Below are 17,964 nucleotides of genomic sequence, written 5' to 3'. Positions count from 1 at the left end.
ATGCCACCCAATCTCCGTCATAAGACAGACATGCTTCCTGCTGATTATAGACGCAAGCAGTCTTTTATGACCTGTGATAAATCTACAGAACACGCTTCATTAAAATACAGTAGAACACGCGGTTCCCATCAAGTCTATTGCATTAACTACAGTAAACGGTCAATTGGTGCATCGCATTTGCATTACTTTCAGCTCGTTCTATCTCAAACATTAGAAAAGGGAGCGCAGTGTCCCAGAATGTTCCAGGTCGTTCGCCCTTTACGTAGCATCAGCGCTCCTCTGTACAAAGCCCATCGCCACAAAGCCGCTTTAAAAAGAGAATGGAAGTAGATCAATATTATCTACTCATCTAAGCAACTCCCCTTCCCTAGCACAAATGTATACTCTTCATGCTAGCCCAGACTAATCGCATAAAACATTTCAGATACATTCAACATACAAATAGCAACAAATTGGTATGCCTTAATCCAGTTTAAGCAAGATTATTCATTAATTTGCATCTATATAACGCACCAAACATTTTGCCAGACAATGTGCCAGAGTTCGGTAATATGTTCAAGCGGCAAGATTGAACGCACACGAGTGTTTAAATGAGAATTAGCATTCTACACTTATTTAGTCATAAAAGTATATACAACAGACAGAAATTAAACTCAGCGAGGAAGTAAAACTAATCACAAAATCTGTTTTTTGACAGGACATATAAATACTAACTGATATTTATTCTAACTGATTTGAAGAAACATTCCTGCATGAGAGACTAACGCAAAATTTGGCCATTGAGGAGATAGTACAGTGCACCAGAAAGCCAAAGCTAGCCAGCAAATGAAGCATGTGAGCACAGTGTCACAGGTTGATCACACTTTACACACTACAGATTAATGCATTCAACATAAAATAATTAGTGTGAAGGTAATGATTATCAGCAGTATGGTTAATTTCCCATAATGAAATATTTAGTTGCTGACACTTATCCACTGCAACTTGAACACACATGATTGCACCCTATGGGTAAACTGACTTTTTCACGTTGGTCTGATGTTCACAAAGGGAGAACCGTATCTTTCGATCAGAAAATGCAACATATGGTAAGTGAGGATTAGACACACTGACATCTTATGTCACTGCTATATTCACTTCTTCCTTACCTTACAACTTTTTAAACGAAATGTGCATGCCTTAGGGTTACACAGTCTCCAATCATAAGAAATATTCTTCACAGTATCTGGCCGAATACAAGTGCTCGTTATGCATGTTTGGTATTCTCTCTGTGCTATACAGCAGCATAGCAGGGTCATGCCTCAAGGGAGCAGCTGAAAGCACGTGAGACGTGTTTAAGTTTTACCGCATGACCCCCCACAGAACAGAGCTGGCTGCACTTCACCGCAGCAGGAATTCGTTTAAACTTCCCTCCTTTTTAAATTTAAAAACCAACAATAACGTCTAACTCCCAAAATGGCTGCGCTTATTTTCACTGTCCGAGGTTCACCGTGTGCGTGTGTTTCTGCCTTTGAAACCTTTTCGCCAATACGCAAAATCTTGGAGAGTATAAATAAATAAGTGGCACATTGTTAATCGTTGGATGATTCTGCCACCGAGGCTCCTATAACCTACTATTTCAAATCTCTCCGTCTGATCTTTCAAATCGCAGCTCTATTAAACGTTTAGAGCAGATGTCGTGCGATCCTTGCAGGCTCCATAATTACCATGTAATTTGCTGAATGCTGGTAATACGTGTAAAGGACTCTGCGTTCACCCTCCTTCCCATTCCACTAACAAAAGATTCAAATGGTATCTAAGGTCTAGTAAATTACATGGCAGTGTATTTAAAAAAAGGTATTGCGCAGAGCGATTAGAACTTTCTAGGGGTTGACTTCTTTCCAAAGTGGCAGATTGTGTTTGTAGAATTGGTTGCGCTAAGGGATAGTTTGGCAGCACACATACATTTGTAATGTTCTTGTCTGATAGGAGGGGGGGGGGGGGGGGTGCGGGGTGGTGTCTGTTCTAGAAACAAACACGTGGCTAGCAATGGATCTTTTGAAAGACTGAAGACATAATGACAGCTACTTCGCCGCAATTTTTGCATATGTCCGACTATTTACCCCTAATAACTTAGTGTTGGCGAGGGTTTACCCATGATAGTTGGGAGTTTCGGATGGTCGTAGGCATAATCTTTCAATGTCTGTGCCAAGCTGATTATTGATAGGACGGGTTTATGGCTGATGAGTTTGTGAAGATGGCTGAGTACACGGTTTTGGCATTGCACTATCGATACAAAAATTCAAAACCTATTCAACATAAACTTGCATTTTTACAACATGTCAATTTCCTCCAGGAGGGTCTCAAAGCACTCTATATACAATGAATTAATTTGAAACCCAGTGTCAAGAGTTACTTAGGTTAGTCAGTTCTCAATGGTTATGGGAGTAATGTTGGTCAAGACAATAGAAAAATTCCATGCTCTTCAAATAGTGGCACCACAGAATCCATAATGTCCACCAATACCCCCAAACAGCCAGGCAGGGGCACAGTCGAAAAGGCAGGGGCTCAGTCTAAAAGGCAGGGGCTCAGTCTAATGACTTAGCTGATGGAGGGCATCACCAATAATGCAGCAATGGGTCTGCTCTGAAAGTCAGAATGATTATGTTCTGGGATAAAGCTTAAAGCAGAATCTTTTGATGAGAAGCCCAGTGTTGCAAATTGAGGCAAGATGGACACAGGCACAACCAGAATTATTAGAATTTTCCAAACAACATTTCCAATCTTCCAGGAAGACATATATTTGAGGTTCTGCTAGCAATACAGGGCCTTAGAATCTGGACATTTCCTTTAGAAAACTGGGCTTATGGCCACACACGCTAAGTTTGCTCACATCTGATTTCCCGACCAGTCATTTTTACTTGCAAAAGTGAAGCTCTGCTATCAGTATATATGCATCTCATTTAAATCACTATTAAACATGGCCCCCTGACAATATTCCAAACTGTGGACATGAGTATGCCAAAAGCATGCCACTTGCTTGTTTTACATGGGTGCATTAGGATCCTAGGGCCTGGTTGCTCGAGCATGTTTATTAGAAAAGATATTTTTAGGTTTGCATTTCCTGTTTATTGCGACCCATGTAGTAGTTGCTTTTGTTGAAAATTCTGCCATTTTTGTTGCCAGTGCTTTCTTTCAATTTTTCTTTGGTTGCTGCAGGCATTTACATGGTTCTGTGAAAAGTGCAGAGCAGTGACATTCCTTGCAAGATTCCTGCATTTGCTGAATTCTAAATTAGGAAGGGGAGTTCCGCTTTTGAAAGGAAACCAGAGTGGATTGGAGTAGGAGGGGCAAGAGGAACGGTTCTTAGGGTGCCAGGGCCTCACCAGGCATGGCTGCTAACTCCACTCAGAAAAGCCTGAATAGCAGAAGTAGGACTTAAGCTGGAAGCCCAAGTTTCTGCTTTTTATTTTGTTCAATGTAAATTGTTCCAACTTGCAAGAGAAGTATGCCATAAACTTTTGCAAAATTAAATAGTATATTCAAAAAGGTAATGGTTATGTACAATGCTTCAAATGCCATCCCCACATCCACTGCCATCTCAAAGGACAAGGGCAGCAGACACATGGGTACACCATCATCTGGAAGTTCCCCTCCAAGCCATTCACCGTCCTGACTTGGAAATATATTGCCATTCCTTCACTGTCATGAGGTCAAAATCCTAGAACTCTCTCCCTAACAGCAGTGTGGATCCACCTACACCACATGGACTGCAGCAGTTCAAGAAAGCAGCTCACCAATTAAGGATGGGCAATAAACCCTGGCCTAGCCAGCGACACCCGCATCCCGTGAATGAATAAAAAAACACAGGCACTGTCCCAACTTCAGTTCATGTCATGCTTGATGACTGCAAAGGCAGTGTTGTTCACGTGTCTCTGCTGTGCCATTGTAATCATTGACTACATTTGTCTGCACCCTTCTCCCTTACCGATGAACTGCAGTCCTTTATGAGCTGCTACTTTTGCACAAATATGCTACAGGCCAAACTTCACCTTTTTGCTGTAGTTTATTCATATTAAAGGCAGAGAGATACTCATTTGAAAATTGGATTGGGTCAGGCCACTGCACTGTAGCTGCAGGCAATTCAGTGCATTGGACAACACAATCCCATTTTTAGAAAACCAGGGTTTTTAATGTCCGCAAGAACCTTGACTTTTATTTTAGATTTCATTTTGCAGCACTGATTGTAAATTCACTGAAGATACTTCCTATCACTCAATATTTTGATTTTTAAAAGTAACATTCCACAATACACTGCCTCTTCCTTCATGTTTGGCATGATGGTAGTTTCAACAACACATTGTTAAACACTGTTGCACTGAACAGGTCTTGATTTCTGTTGTGTCTGCCAGTACCTCTACATGATTCATGATCAAAGCAAATCTCCTCAAGGTTCAAGAAATCAAACTCCAAATCCTATACCCTGCAGCACCACAAAAGACGTGTGGTGCACTCATGCCATTATGCTGGTACAAAGCCAAAATTGTTTCACACCTACACTAAATTTGTTAACTGTATGTCTGGTATCAAGGCCTTGAACTGATTCTGAAGTGATGGGGTATGACTGCTGCCTAAGAATCTGTTACAACATGCCATAGTGGGCAAATAAGATTGGTTAGTAATAAGTACAGATTGCCATGTGGAAATATGATGTTGTGGCTATAACAGAGGCCTGGCTCAAAGAAGGGCAGGACTGGGTGTTAAATTCCTGGATACAAAGTGTTCAGGAAAGATAGGAAAGGAAGAAAAGGGGGATGGATGGCATTGTTGACTAAGAAAAGCATTGCAGTACTGGAGAAAGAGGATATCCCAGAGGGGTCAAGGACAGAATCTATTTGGCTAGAGTTAAGGAATGAAATTGGTATAATTACAGTTCTCTGTGTGGCCTGTAGGCCACCGACTAGTGGAAAGGATGTACAGGAACAAATTTGCAAGGAACTTAGAGAGGCACAAAAATTATAGAGTAGTTATAATGGCGGACTTAATCCAAATATAGACTGCAATAGTAGTGATGAAAAGGGCAGGGGGGTCAAGAGTTCCTAGTGCACTAAGGAAAATTTTCTACAGCAGTATGTTTACACTCCAACGAGAGAGGAGGTATTGCTAGACCTGGTTCTTGGGAATGAGGTGGGCCAAGTGGATCAAGTGTCAGTAGGAGAACATTTAGAGGACAGTGATCGTTGCATCAAATAGTTCAGGCTGGCAATGGAAAAGGACAAAGAACAATCCAGAGTTTGAATATTTAAATGGGGAAAAGCCAACCTCAATGGGGTAAGAACGGTTCTGGGCCAAATAAATTGGAGTCAAAAGTTGGCAGGAGAAACAGTAGCTGAACAATGAGCTATCATCAAAGAAGAGATAGAGAAGTCATAGTGTCCAACATTAGATGTAATTCTGCGATTGGACAACACTTGCTAAACAATCCTGATTGTGCGAACAATTACACTGACAACCAATTTAAGATTATCCGTCGGGCTGGTGGTGTTGCTCACTTACGCATACTAGAAGCTATATATATTTACACACAGGGCCCTGTTCTCTGCAGAGAGAATGAGCATGTTCATGCATTGTGCCCTTTTTAACTAAACAGAACTTAGGGGACAGCCATTCCCCATGGCAATGCCTTGACCAATCAGAGTTGACCTGCCTGGTTTAAATTTAAACATAAGCTTGGCAGTTAACTGTTCCCCGATGCATTCTCCATGGCAATGCCTCTACCAATCAGAGTCCACTTTCCAACCAATCAGCACTCTCATGCAATATAAATTGTTGTTCCCTTTACAATTGGTATTCTTGCAAATCTGTCCTGATGAGTGCAAGACGAAAAGCTTTGGCAGCATGTCTCTTTTTTCAGCAATACTCAAGTTCTGTATTACCAAACAACTATCTGTATACCTGAGACAGATGTACAACAAAGACCAAATTTGGGATATCAGCAACATAGCTCGACACATAGGTAAGTTAGGAACAGGTAAGCTATCAAATTTATCCGAGAGTGTATTAGACCCAAGGTTGTGCCAGTGTTCATTTCCAAGTGTATTGATAATGCTAAAGTGACACAGTCCCTTGATTGAGCAAGCATTTACGCAGGATGAGATTGAACAGATTGGTAGTAGGGTTACTAATTTACGCCATGCCATACACTGTGCTTGGCCTGAGGTGCGTAAATTTCTTTTATTTTTTGATTTGATCCATTTTTGCTGCTATACTGCCTCAATAGATGGCCACACCTTAAACAATGCCCATTTGAAACACACCCACACTGTAAACTGACTTAAGAGGAAGCAGTTTGACAGTGCAATTAATGACGCCACCAAACATGTAGTAAATCTCTGACCATGTACTCTCTGAAAGTGAAGTATTTGTTCTTGTGCATGGCTTCAATCTTGGTGCGTCTTCGTCCCACATCAAATGGGAAAAGATATTTGCTGAATTCAAAATCCTCTACTCCCAGATATCCCGCCACAAACCAGTATCCACTGAAGACACTAAAACCTCAAAAGTGTGCCTAGCTGATCCAGCGCATGCATATTGCAGGGTACAAAATAACTTGGCTGATTTCTACATGCCTGGTAGTGTCTGCTAGTGCTGCAAGGCCTCAAGGCCAACCCAGACATACATATCTGTAAACCAGACAAAGGGACTGAAATAATTATCCTCAACAAGTGTGACCATATCAACAAAATGCACATCATTCTTAATGATGGGCCCAAATGCATATTCATTGGACCTGCCACTAAGCAGTCCGGACCGGACAGTCCTGCTCAAAAGCAAGTTACAAAAATGCCTGTTGGACTTGTGTAAGAGTAATGACTTGCTGGGTGGTATACATTATAGGATTTGTCCTCAAGGCTCACTGCATCCACATATGTATGGGGTGCCCAAGTCGTTTATGCCCTATCTTATCTATAACTCGTTCTGCACAACATGAATATGCCAAACGGTTGGGTGAGTTGCTATAACCAGTTATGAGCAAGTTATCCACATAAACTGGGAAGGATTCCTTCATCTTTGCGAAGACCAACATAAAAAGTAATCTCAAAGTCTTCTATAGGCACATAAATAGTAAAAAGGTGATAAGAGGTGGTGTAGGGTTGATTAGGTGCCAAAAAAGGGATTCACATATGGGGGCAGAAGGCATAGCTGAGGTCCTAAATGAATACTTTGCATCTGTCTTTACCAAGAAGAAGATACTACCCAGGCCATGGTGAAAGAGGTGGTAATTCAGACAGTAGAAGGGTTTAAAGCTGATAAGGAGGAGGTATTAGATAGGCTGTCTGTACTTAAAAGTTGATAAGGCACCAGGACCAAATGAAATGCATCCAAGAGGGAAGTGAGAGTGGAACTTGTATAGGCACTGGCCATAATTTTTCAGTTTTCCTTAGACTCAGGGTTGGTGCCAGAGGACTGGAGAATTGCAAATGTTACACCTTTGATCAAAAATGGGTGTAAAGTTAAGTCAAGCAACTCCAGGCCAATCAGTTTAACTTTGGTGGCAGGTAAACTTCTAGAAACAATAATTCGGGACAAATTCATGGTCACTTGGACAAATGTGGGTTAATTAAGAAATCCAGGCTGGCTTTCCTTAAGGGAAAATTGTGTTTAATTAGCTTGCTGGAGATTTTTGAAGAGGTAACAGAGAAGGTTGAGGGGGACAATGCTGTTGAACTTCCAAAAGGCACTTGATACAGTGCCGCACAACAGACTTGTGAGCAAAGCTATAACTCATGGAATAAAAGGGACAGTATCAACATGGATAAGTGTACTGGTTGAGTGACAAGAAAAAGACAGTGGTAGTTAATTTAATGGATATTTTTCGGGCTGGAGGAAGATTTGTAGCGGAGTTTCCCAGGGGTCGGTGTTGGGACCCTAGTTTTTCCTGATGACAATAGAGAATAAAGGGTACAACTCTAAATGGGGTGCAGGAGCAGAGGGGCCTGGTTGTATATGTTCATAAGTCATTGAAGGGGGAAGGGTAGGTTGAGAAAGCAGTTAATAAAGCATACAGTATCCTAGGCTTTATTAATAGGGCATAGAGTACAAGTGCAAAGAGGTTATGTTGAATTCGTATAAGACACTAGTTCGGCCTCAGCTGGAGTATTGCATCCAGTTCTGGACGCCGCAATTTAGGAAAGATGTGAAGGCATTGGAAAGAGTGGAGAAAAGATTCATGAGAATAGTTCCAGGGATGAGGAACTTCAGTTATGAAGATAGACTGGAGAGGTTGGGACTGAGAGGGCACAGATTTAAAGTAATTGGCAAAAGAAGCAAAAGTGACACAGGAAAATCATTTTCATGCAGAGAGCGGTTAGGGTCTGGAATGCACCACCTGAGCGTGCGGTGGAGGCAGGTTCAATCAAAGCATTCAAAAGGGAATCCAACTGTTATCTGAAAAGGAAGAATATCCAGTGTTAAAGTGGGAAGGCAGGGAAATGGCACTAGGCGAGTTGCTTATTCTGAGAGCTGATGCAGCCATGACAGGCCAAATGGCCTCCTTCTATGTTATAACAATTCTGTGATTCCATTCCAGTTTCAGACTACAACACTAGAATCAGACTGCTTTTATGCTATGACTGCAGTTTTAATGTGGAATGAAAATGCCTCACACTAACACTACAGTTACAATATGAATGAACCCTTAAAGAAAAGGTGGGCCTGAAAAGCACCAGGTAAGTAGTTTCACAATTTGATTTTTAAAATTTAATATCAGGCTTTCCTTTCTACAAGATACCTACCGGCATCTCAGCAGTGGGGCTGATCAGTTCCCTGCTCCAACTATCACCCAATGCAGAAAAGATAAAGTTTTTCATTCAACTAGCAATGAACATTTTTTGCTGAACATAATTTTACAAACAATGGGAGCATGAGAGTGCACCTTCCCTTGGGTAAATGCACAAGTTGCACATTTAAGGATTATTTTGGAAAGGAGAAGGAAGTAAATGAGTATGGCGCATCTCTGTATGAGAAAGCAAGTGTGCATCAATGTGTGTGAATAAGTGCATAATGCATTTAAGCATGAGTGAGTGCATGCCTGCTTGTGTGTGACAGAGTGAATGTGCTTAAGTGAGATGTGCTTCTTGTTAACATTTTTTTTTAAAACTGGCTACATACTTGCAAACACAATCCTGCACAGAGACCATGGTATTGATTACCTGGGCCATAATGAGGTTAATGAAAAGTTAAAGGACATGCAGAGTGCCTACATCGTTCATTGATTGCTGCACAGATAAAACTGACACCAACAAGATAAATATTTTCCATGTAGTGATTTAATGAAGTGTAAAAATGTAAAATTCTTCTCTTTCTGTAGTACAATGGCCTAGTAATAAGATTAGTATGAAAATAGGATCCTCCTGATTACAACACAAAGTTTGCAAATAGCCAGCAGGGAGAATGAAGACTCAAGAAATTAGGGTAAGATACAAATAAACAATAGGAGCAGAGCCCAATTTATAATGTGCAGTATTTGAGTTGTGAAAGTTATTACTGGTGTTCTCTAGTGATCAGTTTTCATATTACTTTTACCATTCTAAGTAAACAAAAACATTTCGAAATTTCCAGAAAATGCAAAATTATATGTGATAGCAAAATGAATAACGGTGGTGGATTTATTTAAAAGGATCTGTAAAAGCCCAAAGGTGTGATCAGCAAGATTTACAGTGCCACTGTGGTAACCAGTGTGCTGCATCTCCAACACACTTCACCAAAATGGTCCATAACATTTTTAACTCTTCCAATCAATTAACGTTAGTACTAGGAATAAATCAAAATAATTTGCCATACTCTCTGGCCCTAGGCAGTAGCATATAGAAGGAAACTTATTTTTCTATTGTCCAACTAGATCTTTCTTTCAGTTCACGCACTTGTTTGATTCAGAAACAAACATTAATATCATAGTAATAAGTTTGTTGAAACAACAGAAAAAGCTTTGCTACAATAATATTTACTATATATTTTAAATGTAAAACAATTCATATAAAAATAAATTTATCTTTTTTTTTCTATTTTATTCCCTAACTTTTTCCTTTCTGTCCTGATCAAACCAAGCTACGTGGGGAGGACACAGGGAGGCTGCAAAGCGATATAGACAGGTTAAGTGAGTGGGCAACAAATTGGCGGATGGAGTATAATGTAGAGAAGCGTGAAGTTATTCACTTTGGTCATAAGAATAGAAAAGCAGAATACTTTTTAAAAGGTGTGAAACTTGCTGATGTTCAAAGAGACTTGGGTGCACGTACAAGGAATGCAGAAAGTTAGCACACAGGTGCAGCAAGCAATTAGGAAGTTGCATGTTGGCCTTTACTGCAAGTGGACTGGAGTACAAAAATGGAGTCTTGTTACAACTATACAGGGCTTTGGTAAGATGCCATCGGAGTACTGTGCACAGTTTTGGTCTCCACACTTAAGAAAGGATATACTCGCATTGGAGGGAGTAGAGCAAAGGTTCACTAAATTGGTCCCTGGGATGAGGGGGATTGTCCTATGATAAGAGGCTGAGTAAATTGGGCCTATGTTTTCTGGAGTGTAGAAGAATGTTAGGTGATCTCATTGAAATGTACAAAATTCGAAAGGAGCCTGATAGGGTAGATGCTGAGAGATCATTTCCAATGGTCGGGGAGTCTAAAACATAGGGGCACTGTCTCAGGATAATGGGCCAATCATTTAGGACTGAGATGAGAAGAATTTACTTCATTCAAAGAGTTGCGAATCTTTGGAATTCTCTACTCCAAAGGGTTGTGAATACTCCATCATGGAATAAATTTAAGGCCAGGCTGGACAGATTTTTGGTCTCTCAGGGAATTAAGGGATATAGGGAGTGGGTGGGAAAATTGGAGTTGAAGCTGAAGATCAGCCATGATCATATTGAATGATGGAGCCAGCTCAACAGGCCTTATGGTCTACTCCTGCTCCTATTTCTTGTGTTGCCGTGTCTTATAATTTATGTTAACTTTTTTCCCTACTACCTCTGATTTCTTTTCGTAGTAATTTTAGTTCCAAATTGTTTTATTAGGATTTCTTCTGCAGCCTTGCTTCCACTGTCTATTTTATAGGTCAGCACAAATACTTTTTCAACAGTTTCTGTTGCCTAAAAACAAGCTTTAAAGCCCAGTTTTGCTACCAACAAAAAGCCTAGACTTTGGCGATATACATCTTTCTATCAAAAATGCAACACATCCGTTTTTAAGTGAAAATCACAGCAACAAAAAGAACAACTTATATTCATATAGCACCTTTAACATAATGAAACATATCAAGACGCTTTGCAGGGACATTAAAAAACAAAATGCTTGTATGACACTGAGCCACATAAGGAGATATTAGATTAGATGACCAAAAGCTTGATCAAAGTAGTAAGATTTAAGAAGCGCCTGAAAAGGAAGAAATGAGGTAGATAGGCAGAGAGGTGAAGGGAGGGTATTCCAGAGCTTGGGGCCCAGGCAACTGAAGGCACGGCCACCAATGGTGCAGCAATAATGATTGAGAAATCAAAATCTGGCAATGCTTGTGGCTGGTGAATAACATCATTAAGGGGCCCCTGCAGCCCAACACTACTTTTCTGTAGGCTTCACATAGTTGACTCCCTCCAGTATGTATCCTGGTTTTATTTTGGAGACTGAGCCCATTAAGGGTTCCTATAAAAGGAAGGCAATAGTAATAAAAGGAAATGGAAAATTGTCCAAAAAATCAATATTGATTACTTCAAAATACAATCATCAAAACTGAATCAATAATGCAGTCAATCCTTTGACTCCCGCTGATTACAAAAAGTTTCAAATGAACTAGTGGTCATCACATGATCACACTTTATGATCAACCAGGCATATACTAAATATGGACAAGCATAAGCAAGACCTTTTGCAGTGGTCATTCATATCATGGGCTACCACTGTTTGATTTAGCCAAACTCAGCAGCAAATCAAATAAGAGGTTCTCTATTGGCTGAGTGACAGGCTGGAGGAAGGCTTGTAGTGGAGCTCCCAGAGGTCAGTGTTGGGACCCTTGCTTTTTCTGATATTTATTAATGATCCAGACCTTGATATCTAGGTCTCGATTGGCACAATTTCAAAGTTTGTGGATGGTGAAAAACTTGGAAGCATTGTGAACAGTGGGGAGGACAGTATAGAACTTCAAAAGAACAGACAAGTTGGTGGAAAGGGCGGACAGGTGGCAGATGAAGCTCAATGTGAAGAAACGTAAAGGGATTCATTTTGGTGGGAAGAAAATGGAGCAACAATATACATAAATGGTTCTCCCACCTTCTCACCATAACCCTGCACATTCTTCCTTTTCAGATAATGATCTAATTCCCTTTTGAATGCTTCAACTGAACCTGCCTTCACCAAACTCTCAGGCAGTGCATTCCAGGTCTTAACCATTTACTGTGTGAAAAAGTTTTTCCTCATGTCGCTTTTGCTTCTTTTGCCAAATACTTTAAATCTGTGCCCTATCGTTCTTGATCCTTTCAGTTTCTCACTATCTACTCTATCCAGGCCCCTCATGACTTTGAATACCTGCAGGAGCAGATGGACCTGATTGTATATGTGCATAAGTCATTGAAGGTGGCAGAACAGATTGAGAGATTGTTTAATAAAGCAGAGAGTATCCTAAGCTTTATTAATAAGGCCATAGAGTACAAGAGGAGGTTATTTTGAAGTTATATAGGGCACTAGTTCAGCCTCAGCTGGAGTATTGCATACAGTTCTGGCTGCTGCACTCTAGGAAGGATGTGAAAGCATTGGAGAGAGTGCAGAAAATATTCACAGGAATGGCTCCTGGGTTGAAGAACTTCAGTTCCAAAGGTAGACTGGAGAAGTTGGGACTGTTTTCCTTGGAGAAGAGAAGATTGAGAGGAGATTTGATAGAGGTATTCAAAATCATGAGGGGTCTGGATAGAGTAAGATCGAAGCATTCAAAAAGGAATTAGACTGTTACCTGAAAAGGAAGAATGAGCAGGGTTATAGTGAGAAGGCGGGAGAATGGCACTAAGGGAATTGCTCATTCATGGTGCTGAGGCTATGGGGCCTGACAATATTCCGGCAATAGTACTGAAGACTTGTGCTCCAGAACTTGTCGCGCCTCTAGCCAAGCTGTTCCAGTACAGCTACAACACTGGCATCTAGCCGGCTATGTGGAAAATTACCCAGGTATGTCCTGTACACAAAAAGCAGGACAAATCCAACCCGGCCGATTACTGCCCCATCAGTCTACTCTCCATCATCAGTAAAGTAATGGAAGGAGTCATCAACAGTGCTATCAAGCGGCACTTGCTTAGCAATAACCTGCTCACTGTCGCCCAGTTTGGGTTCCGTCAGGCCACTCACTCCTGACTTCATTACAGCCTTGGTTCAAACATGGACAAAAGAGCTGAACTCCCAAGGTGAGGTGAGAGTGATTTCCCTTGACATCAAGGCCACATTTGGCCAAGTGTGGCATCAAGGAGCCCTAGCAAAACTGGAGTCAATAGGGATCGGGGGAAAGCTCTCCACTGGTTGGTGTCATACCTAGCATAAAGGAAGATGGTTTTGGTTGTTAGAGTCAGTCATCTCAACTCCTGGACATCACTGCAGGAATTCCTCAGGGTAGTGTCCTCGGCCCAACCATCTTCAGCTCCTTCATCAATGACCTTTCTTCCATCATAAGGTCAGGAATGGGGATGTTTCGCTGATGTTTGCACAATGTTCAGCACCATTTGTGACTCCTCAGGTACTGAAGCAGTCCACATCCAAATGCAGCAAGACCTGGACAATATTCAGGCTTGGGCTGACAAGTGGCAAGTAACATTCATGCCACACAAGTGCCAGGCAATGACCATCTCCAACAAGAGGGAATCCAACCATCTCCCCCTTGACATTCAATGGTATTACCATCACTGAATCCCCCACTATCAACATCCTGGGGGTTACCATTGACCAAAAAAAAAACTGAATGGGACTAGCCATATAAATACTGCGGCTACAAGAGCAGATCAGAGGCTAGGAATCCTGTGACGAGTAACTCACTTCCTGACTCCCCAAAGCCTGTCCATCATCTACAAGGCACAAGTCAGGAGTGTGATGGAATACTCCCCACTTGCCTGGATGAGTGCAGCTCCCACAACACTCAAGATGCTTGACGCCATCCAGGACAAAGCAATCCACTTGATTGGCACCCCATCCACAAACATTCACTCCCTCCACCACCGACGCACAGTAACAGCAGTGTGTACCATCTACAAGATGCATTGCAGGAATTCACCAAGGCTCCTTAGACAGTACCTTCCAAACGCATGACCATTACCATCTAGAAGAACAAGGTAGGCATAGATGGAAACATCACCATCTGGAAGTTCCCCTCCAAGTCACTCACCATCCTGACTTGGGAAATATATTGCCATCCCTTCACTGTCGGTGGGTCAAAGTTCTGGCACTCCCTTCCAACAGCACTGTGGGTATACCTACACCACATGGACTGCAGCAGTTCAAGGAGGCAGTTCACCACTACCTTCTCCAGCGCAACTAGGGATGGGCAATAAATGCTAGCCTAACCAGCGAAGCCCACATCCCCTGAATGAATTAAAAAAAGAAAGCTGATGCAGACATGATGGGCTGAATGGCCTCCTCCTATACTGTAACAATTCCGTGATCTTTTCTACCTATGACCACAGATAAAAGAAATGTCACTGAAAAATTCAATCAAAAATTAAAGAGAAACTTCTGCAAATTGTGAAATCGGGGTTGCAATCTGTGACATTGTTTCTATTTGCGTTGGCAGTCTTTTACTGGCTGCAAGATATATGTACTGCTGGAACATCATTAAAGTAGTGGATTCACTCATTGCCCACCGTAGTATTGTGCATTAATGATCAACCCAGACCCTAGTGGTCCTGCAAAGCATCCCTGAAGTCTTCCCCTGTGGACCTTTGCCTTTGAAAGACAACAAAACTTCCTGTCAAATGAATATTGAAGACAAGGACATGTAAAGTGCTCAACACAAAATATTACAGGTGATCCAGTGTTCAAGGGATTAATATTTAGATGAAGTTGTTAAAGACAATTGGGGTGAAATCATGCTGTGTGATGTTGGCATTTAGATATGTTAATGCAAGGAATTGCTTCTTGCTGAAATGCTTCCATGAAAATTCTGCAACACAATCGGTTGATTTTTAAAAAAATTAAAGTACAGTATTCATTGACTACTATCCAGTTAGTAGTTGAATAGCACAGAGCAAGAAAATCTGTGCTAAGCTGGCTAATATCAGCTAACAGGACAGAATGGCTTCTGGGATGGTAGCTCCTTTCATCGCTGTGCAACTCTATCTTAGACATCCGTTACCATCGTTTGCCCTTTCTCCCACAATATACTGCTTAAAATCTATTCTTTGTCCAAGCTTTTGGTCATCTGTTCTAATTATCTTCATATGTGGTTCAGTGTCAAATTTGATTTGATAACACTCCTGTGAAGCACCTTGGGAAGTTCTACCGTATTAAAGGTTCTATATATGTGCAAGTTGTTGCTGTTTTTATTCTTTGGGCTCTACAGCTAACTTCATTGTCATGGATTAGGCCTCAGATTCCTATCCCTAATTGCAATCTAGGACATCAGATGGAACTGCACAGGTGAGGATGGGATTGACTTTGGTTGCAATGTCCTTGCCGCAGTTGAATAGTTGGTTGAAAAATGGCCAGTTGAGCAAAGTACTTGATTGTGACTGATATGGTATCTCAGGAATAAGTGACTGTCTTCACAAGAGAGGGAGGGGGAGGTGAAAGAAAATAGTACAGTGCCCAACAGTACTTAATTAAAAATATTTTGCTGTTATAACAATGCAACTCTTGTTCAGTACTAAACTGAGATTTCTGGCACAGCTATAAACGCTATAGAGGGGAACTGGGTGGCACAATTGGTTAGACACTGATCTTTCAGTTTGGCATGAGGTCGAAATCCAGTCCAGAATAATGAAATAAAAGTCTCCCCTGTCTGTAGATTGTTCGCATAACACCCATATAATCTCTATCCAGTTCTTAGTGTGGATGAGCTGACAGTACAGATCTATGAGTGTTTGACACTGAGTGGGATGGAATTCAATTTTGGTGGCATGCAAATTGCAAGGTGGAGAACCAGTTGTTCATTATACACCCCTTCCATTGAAGTCCCTCTAGAAACTAAGTGGCGGGCTAATCATCTTAAACTCAGCAAACAAGAAGGCTATCACTTGGATTCGAGGATTTGCATTTGCTAAATAATAACTGAAATAATTGAAGTCAGTGAAAAGAAAAATTGAACGGTGTGTGTAACAGCCTACCACTTCACTACCACACATCTTGTGACCCTGTCCACTCCCTAAACACCAGTTCTCATCAACCGGCAGAAATTCTTTTGTCGTCAGAAAGCAGTAAGCACACCAAGCATTTAGGCACAAATGCAGAACCTTAAGCAGCGAAACTCCAGCTCACAACTTGAATCACTGCTCAAATGCTGGATAGTAATGGACTGCAAAGTTCAGTGTAATAGCAGCATGAAGTACACTCTGAAATTGTCCACATCATAGGCTGTACAAAATGATTTAACGCTGAGTAGCAGAAATGGCAAAGCTTTCCTGCTCTGTGCTTGCCAGCCTGCGATTTTATTTTTTATGTCCAATCACTTTAATGGATGGAAAATTATGGGCTGGCAAGCAAAGAAGTGAAAAATTCCAGTCAGGAAATTTAAGGCTAATAGCAGTATTTAATTTTCCATTACGTTAAAACACCTATGTGCTAAACTTTGCTAAAAACAGTTTCTCATTTTGACAAACAAGCATGGGTTCAAAAGGACTTGTACATATGTTATGAGTGCTAGGAAAAGACCATCAGTGGCAGAAATACCTTATATGATCCACAGGCTTAGAAATTCAATGCAAAAGAAAAAATTGGAGGGAGGAGATAAATGACAGTGCACCCAGCTACTGAGAATCAGCTCATATTGTTTAGATATACAAGTACAATAAGCAGTGACAAACAGCTGATGATTGTTATGAAGAAATCATTACCAAGATGAATACTTCGAAAATGCAGGTTAATTTATACTAATGATTTTAGGCTAAGCAAACTAGTTTTACATTTGTGAAAGCAGTACCACTGGAAAGTATTAAAGCAGAAAAGTAACGATTCATCAACCCATCATTAATGTGACAGGAAAACTATGCAGTTCATTGTTTGCTTTTTTTCTTGGGGACTTATGAAACAGTTTAAAACATTGAACTGAAACTTGTTGCTGACACACCATTTGCATTTATTAATATGCCTATTGCATTACTCACCACTAAGTCTGATATATAAATGAGCTATTGTATTGTGCACTGCCCTTCAGATGTAGATGTAGTGATCAACATCTTGAGAGGTTTTTTTCTCCCTGCCTGTAAATGCAAAAGCACTATAAAAAAGAAAAGTAAATAGCTGTCTCTGGCATAACTTACTGTCAAGTCCACCATTTCATATGAACTAGGAGCAGGAGTAATGCATTCATTATGGCTGTGTGGTTCACAGTTAACACAGTTGCTGGCTGGTATGGAACTTCTCCCAAAATTCATATACACTAAGATTGCATTCATGGTTTTTGAATAACACTACACGTGCAAAATGATGTACATGTAGTAGTTTTACTGTTGATGAAGCCACCTCACAGTATACAGGGTGAATTCAGCACCTTTTGGAAGCTGGTATTATTGCAGAAATACTCCCGTTAGAAGAGGCTTTGCAATATAAATGGGGTATTACACAATGAGGTTGTTGTCAGCAGCATTATTGATGTAAGCGGAAGGTTGATCATATAAAACTAGGAGTACAGCAGTGGTTAGGAACAATAAGGAGTATCAAAGTTGGCTTCCAGTTGCTCTCCAAAATGCTATATTTATATTAAGAAAAAGTCATCACAACAAATTGCAATTTTGATCATATGAAATGTTAC

At 40.8% G+C, this 17,964-nt stretch overlaps 1 protein-coding gene across 6 annotated transcripts in view; it reads right to left on the bottom strand.

Annotated features, from left to right (window-relative positions):
• The window catches only part of bcor (BCL6 corepressor), a 283,987-nt gene that overhangs the window by 187,005 nt on the left and 79,018 nt on the right, over positions 1-17,964 (bottom strand). The window contains exon 1 of one of the 6 annotated variants that reach the window (XM_078559747.1): positions 1,149-1,370. The exons of the other annotated variants lie outside the window; for them this stretch is intronic. Within the exon in view, the coding sequence (XP_078415873.1) occupies positions 1,149-1,298 (150 nt within the window). The 5' untranslated portion in view covers positions 1,299-1,370. Of the gene's footprint in view, positions 1-1,148; positions 1,371-17,964 lie in introns of those variants that run through there. 6 annotated transcript variants of the gene reach the window in all.

This window comes from Cetorhinus maximus, chromosome 16, assembly GCF_964194155.1.
Source record: "Cetorhinus maximus chromosome 16, sCetMax3.hap1.1, whole genome shotgun sequence".
NCBI lineage: Eukaryota > Metazoa > Chordata > Chondrichthyes > Lamniformes > Cetorhinidae > Cetorhinus > Cetorhinus maximus.
This window is presented reverse-complemented; position numbering and strand designations above follow the sequence as displayed.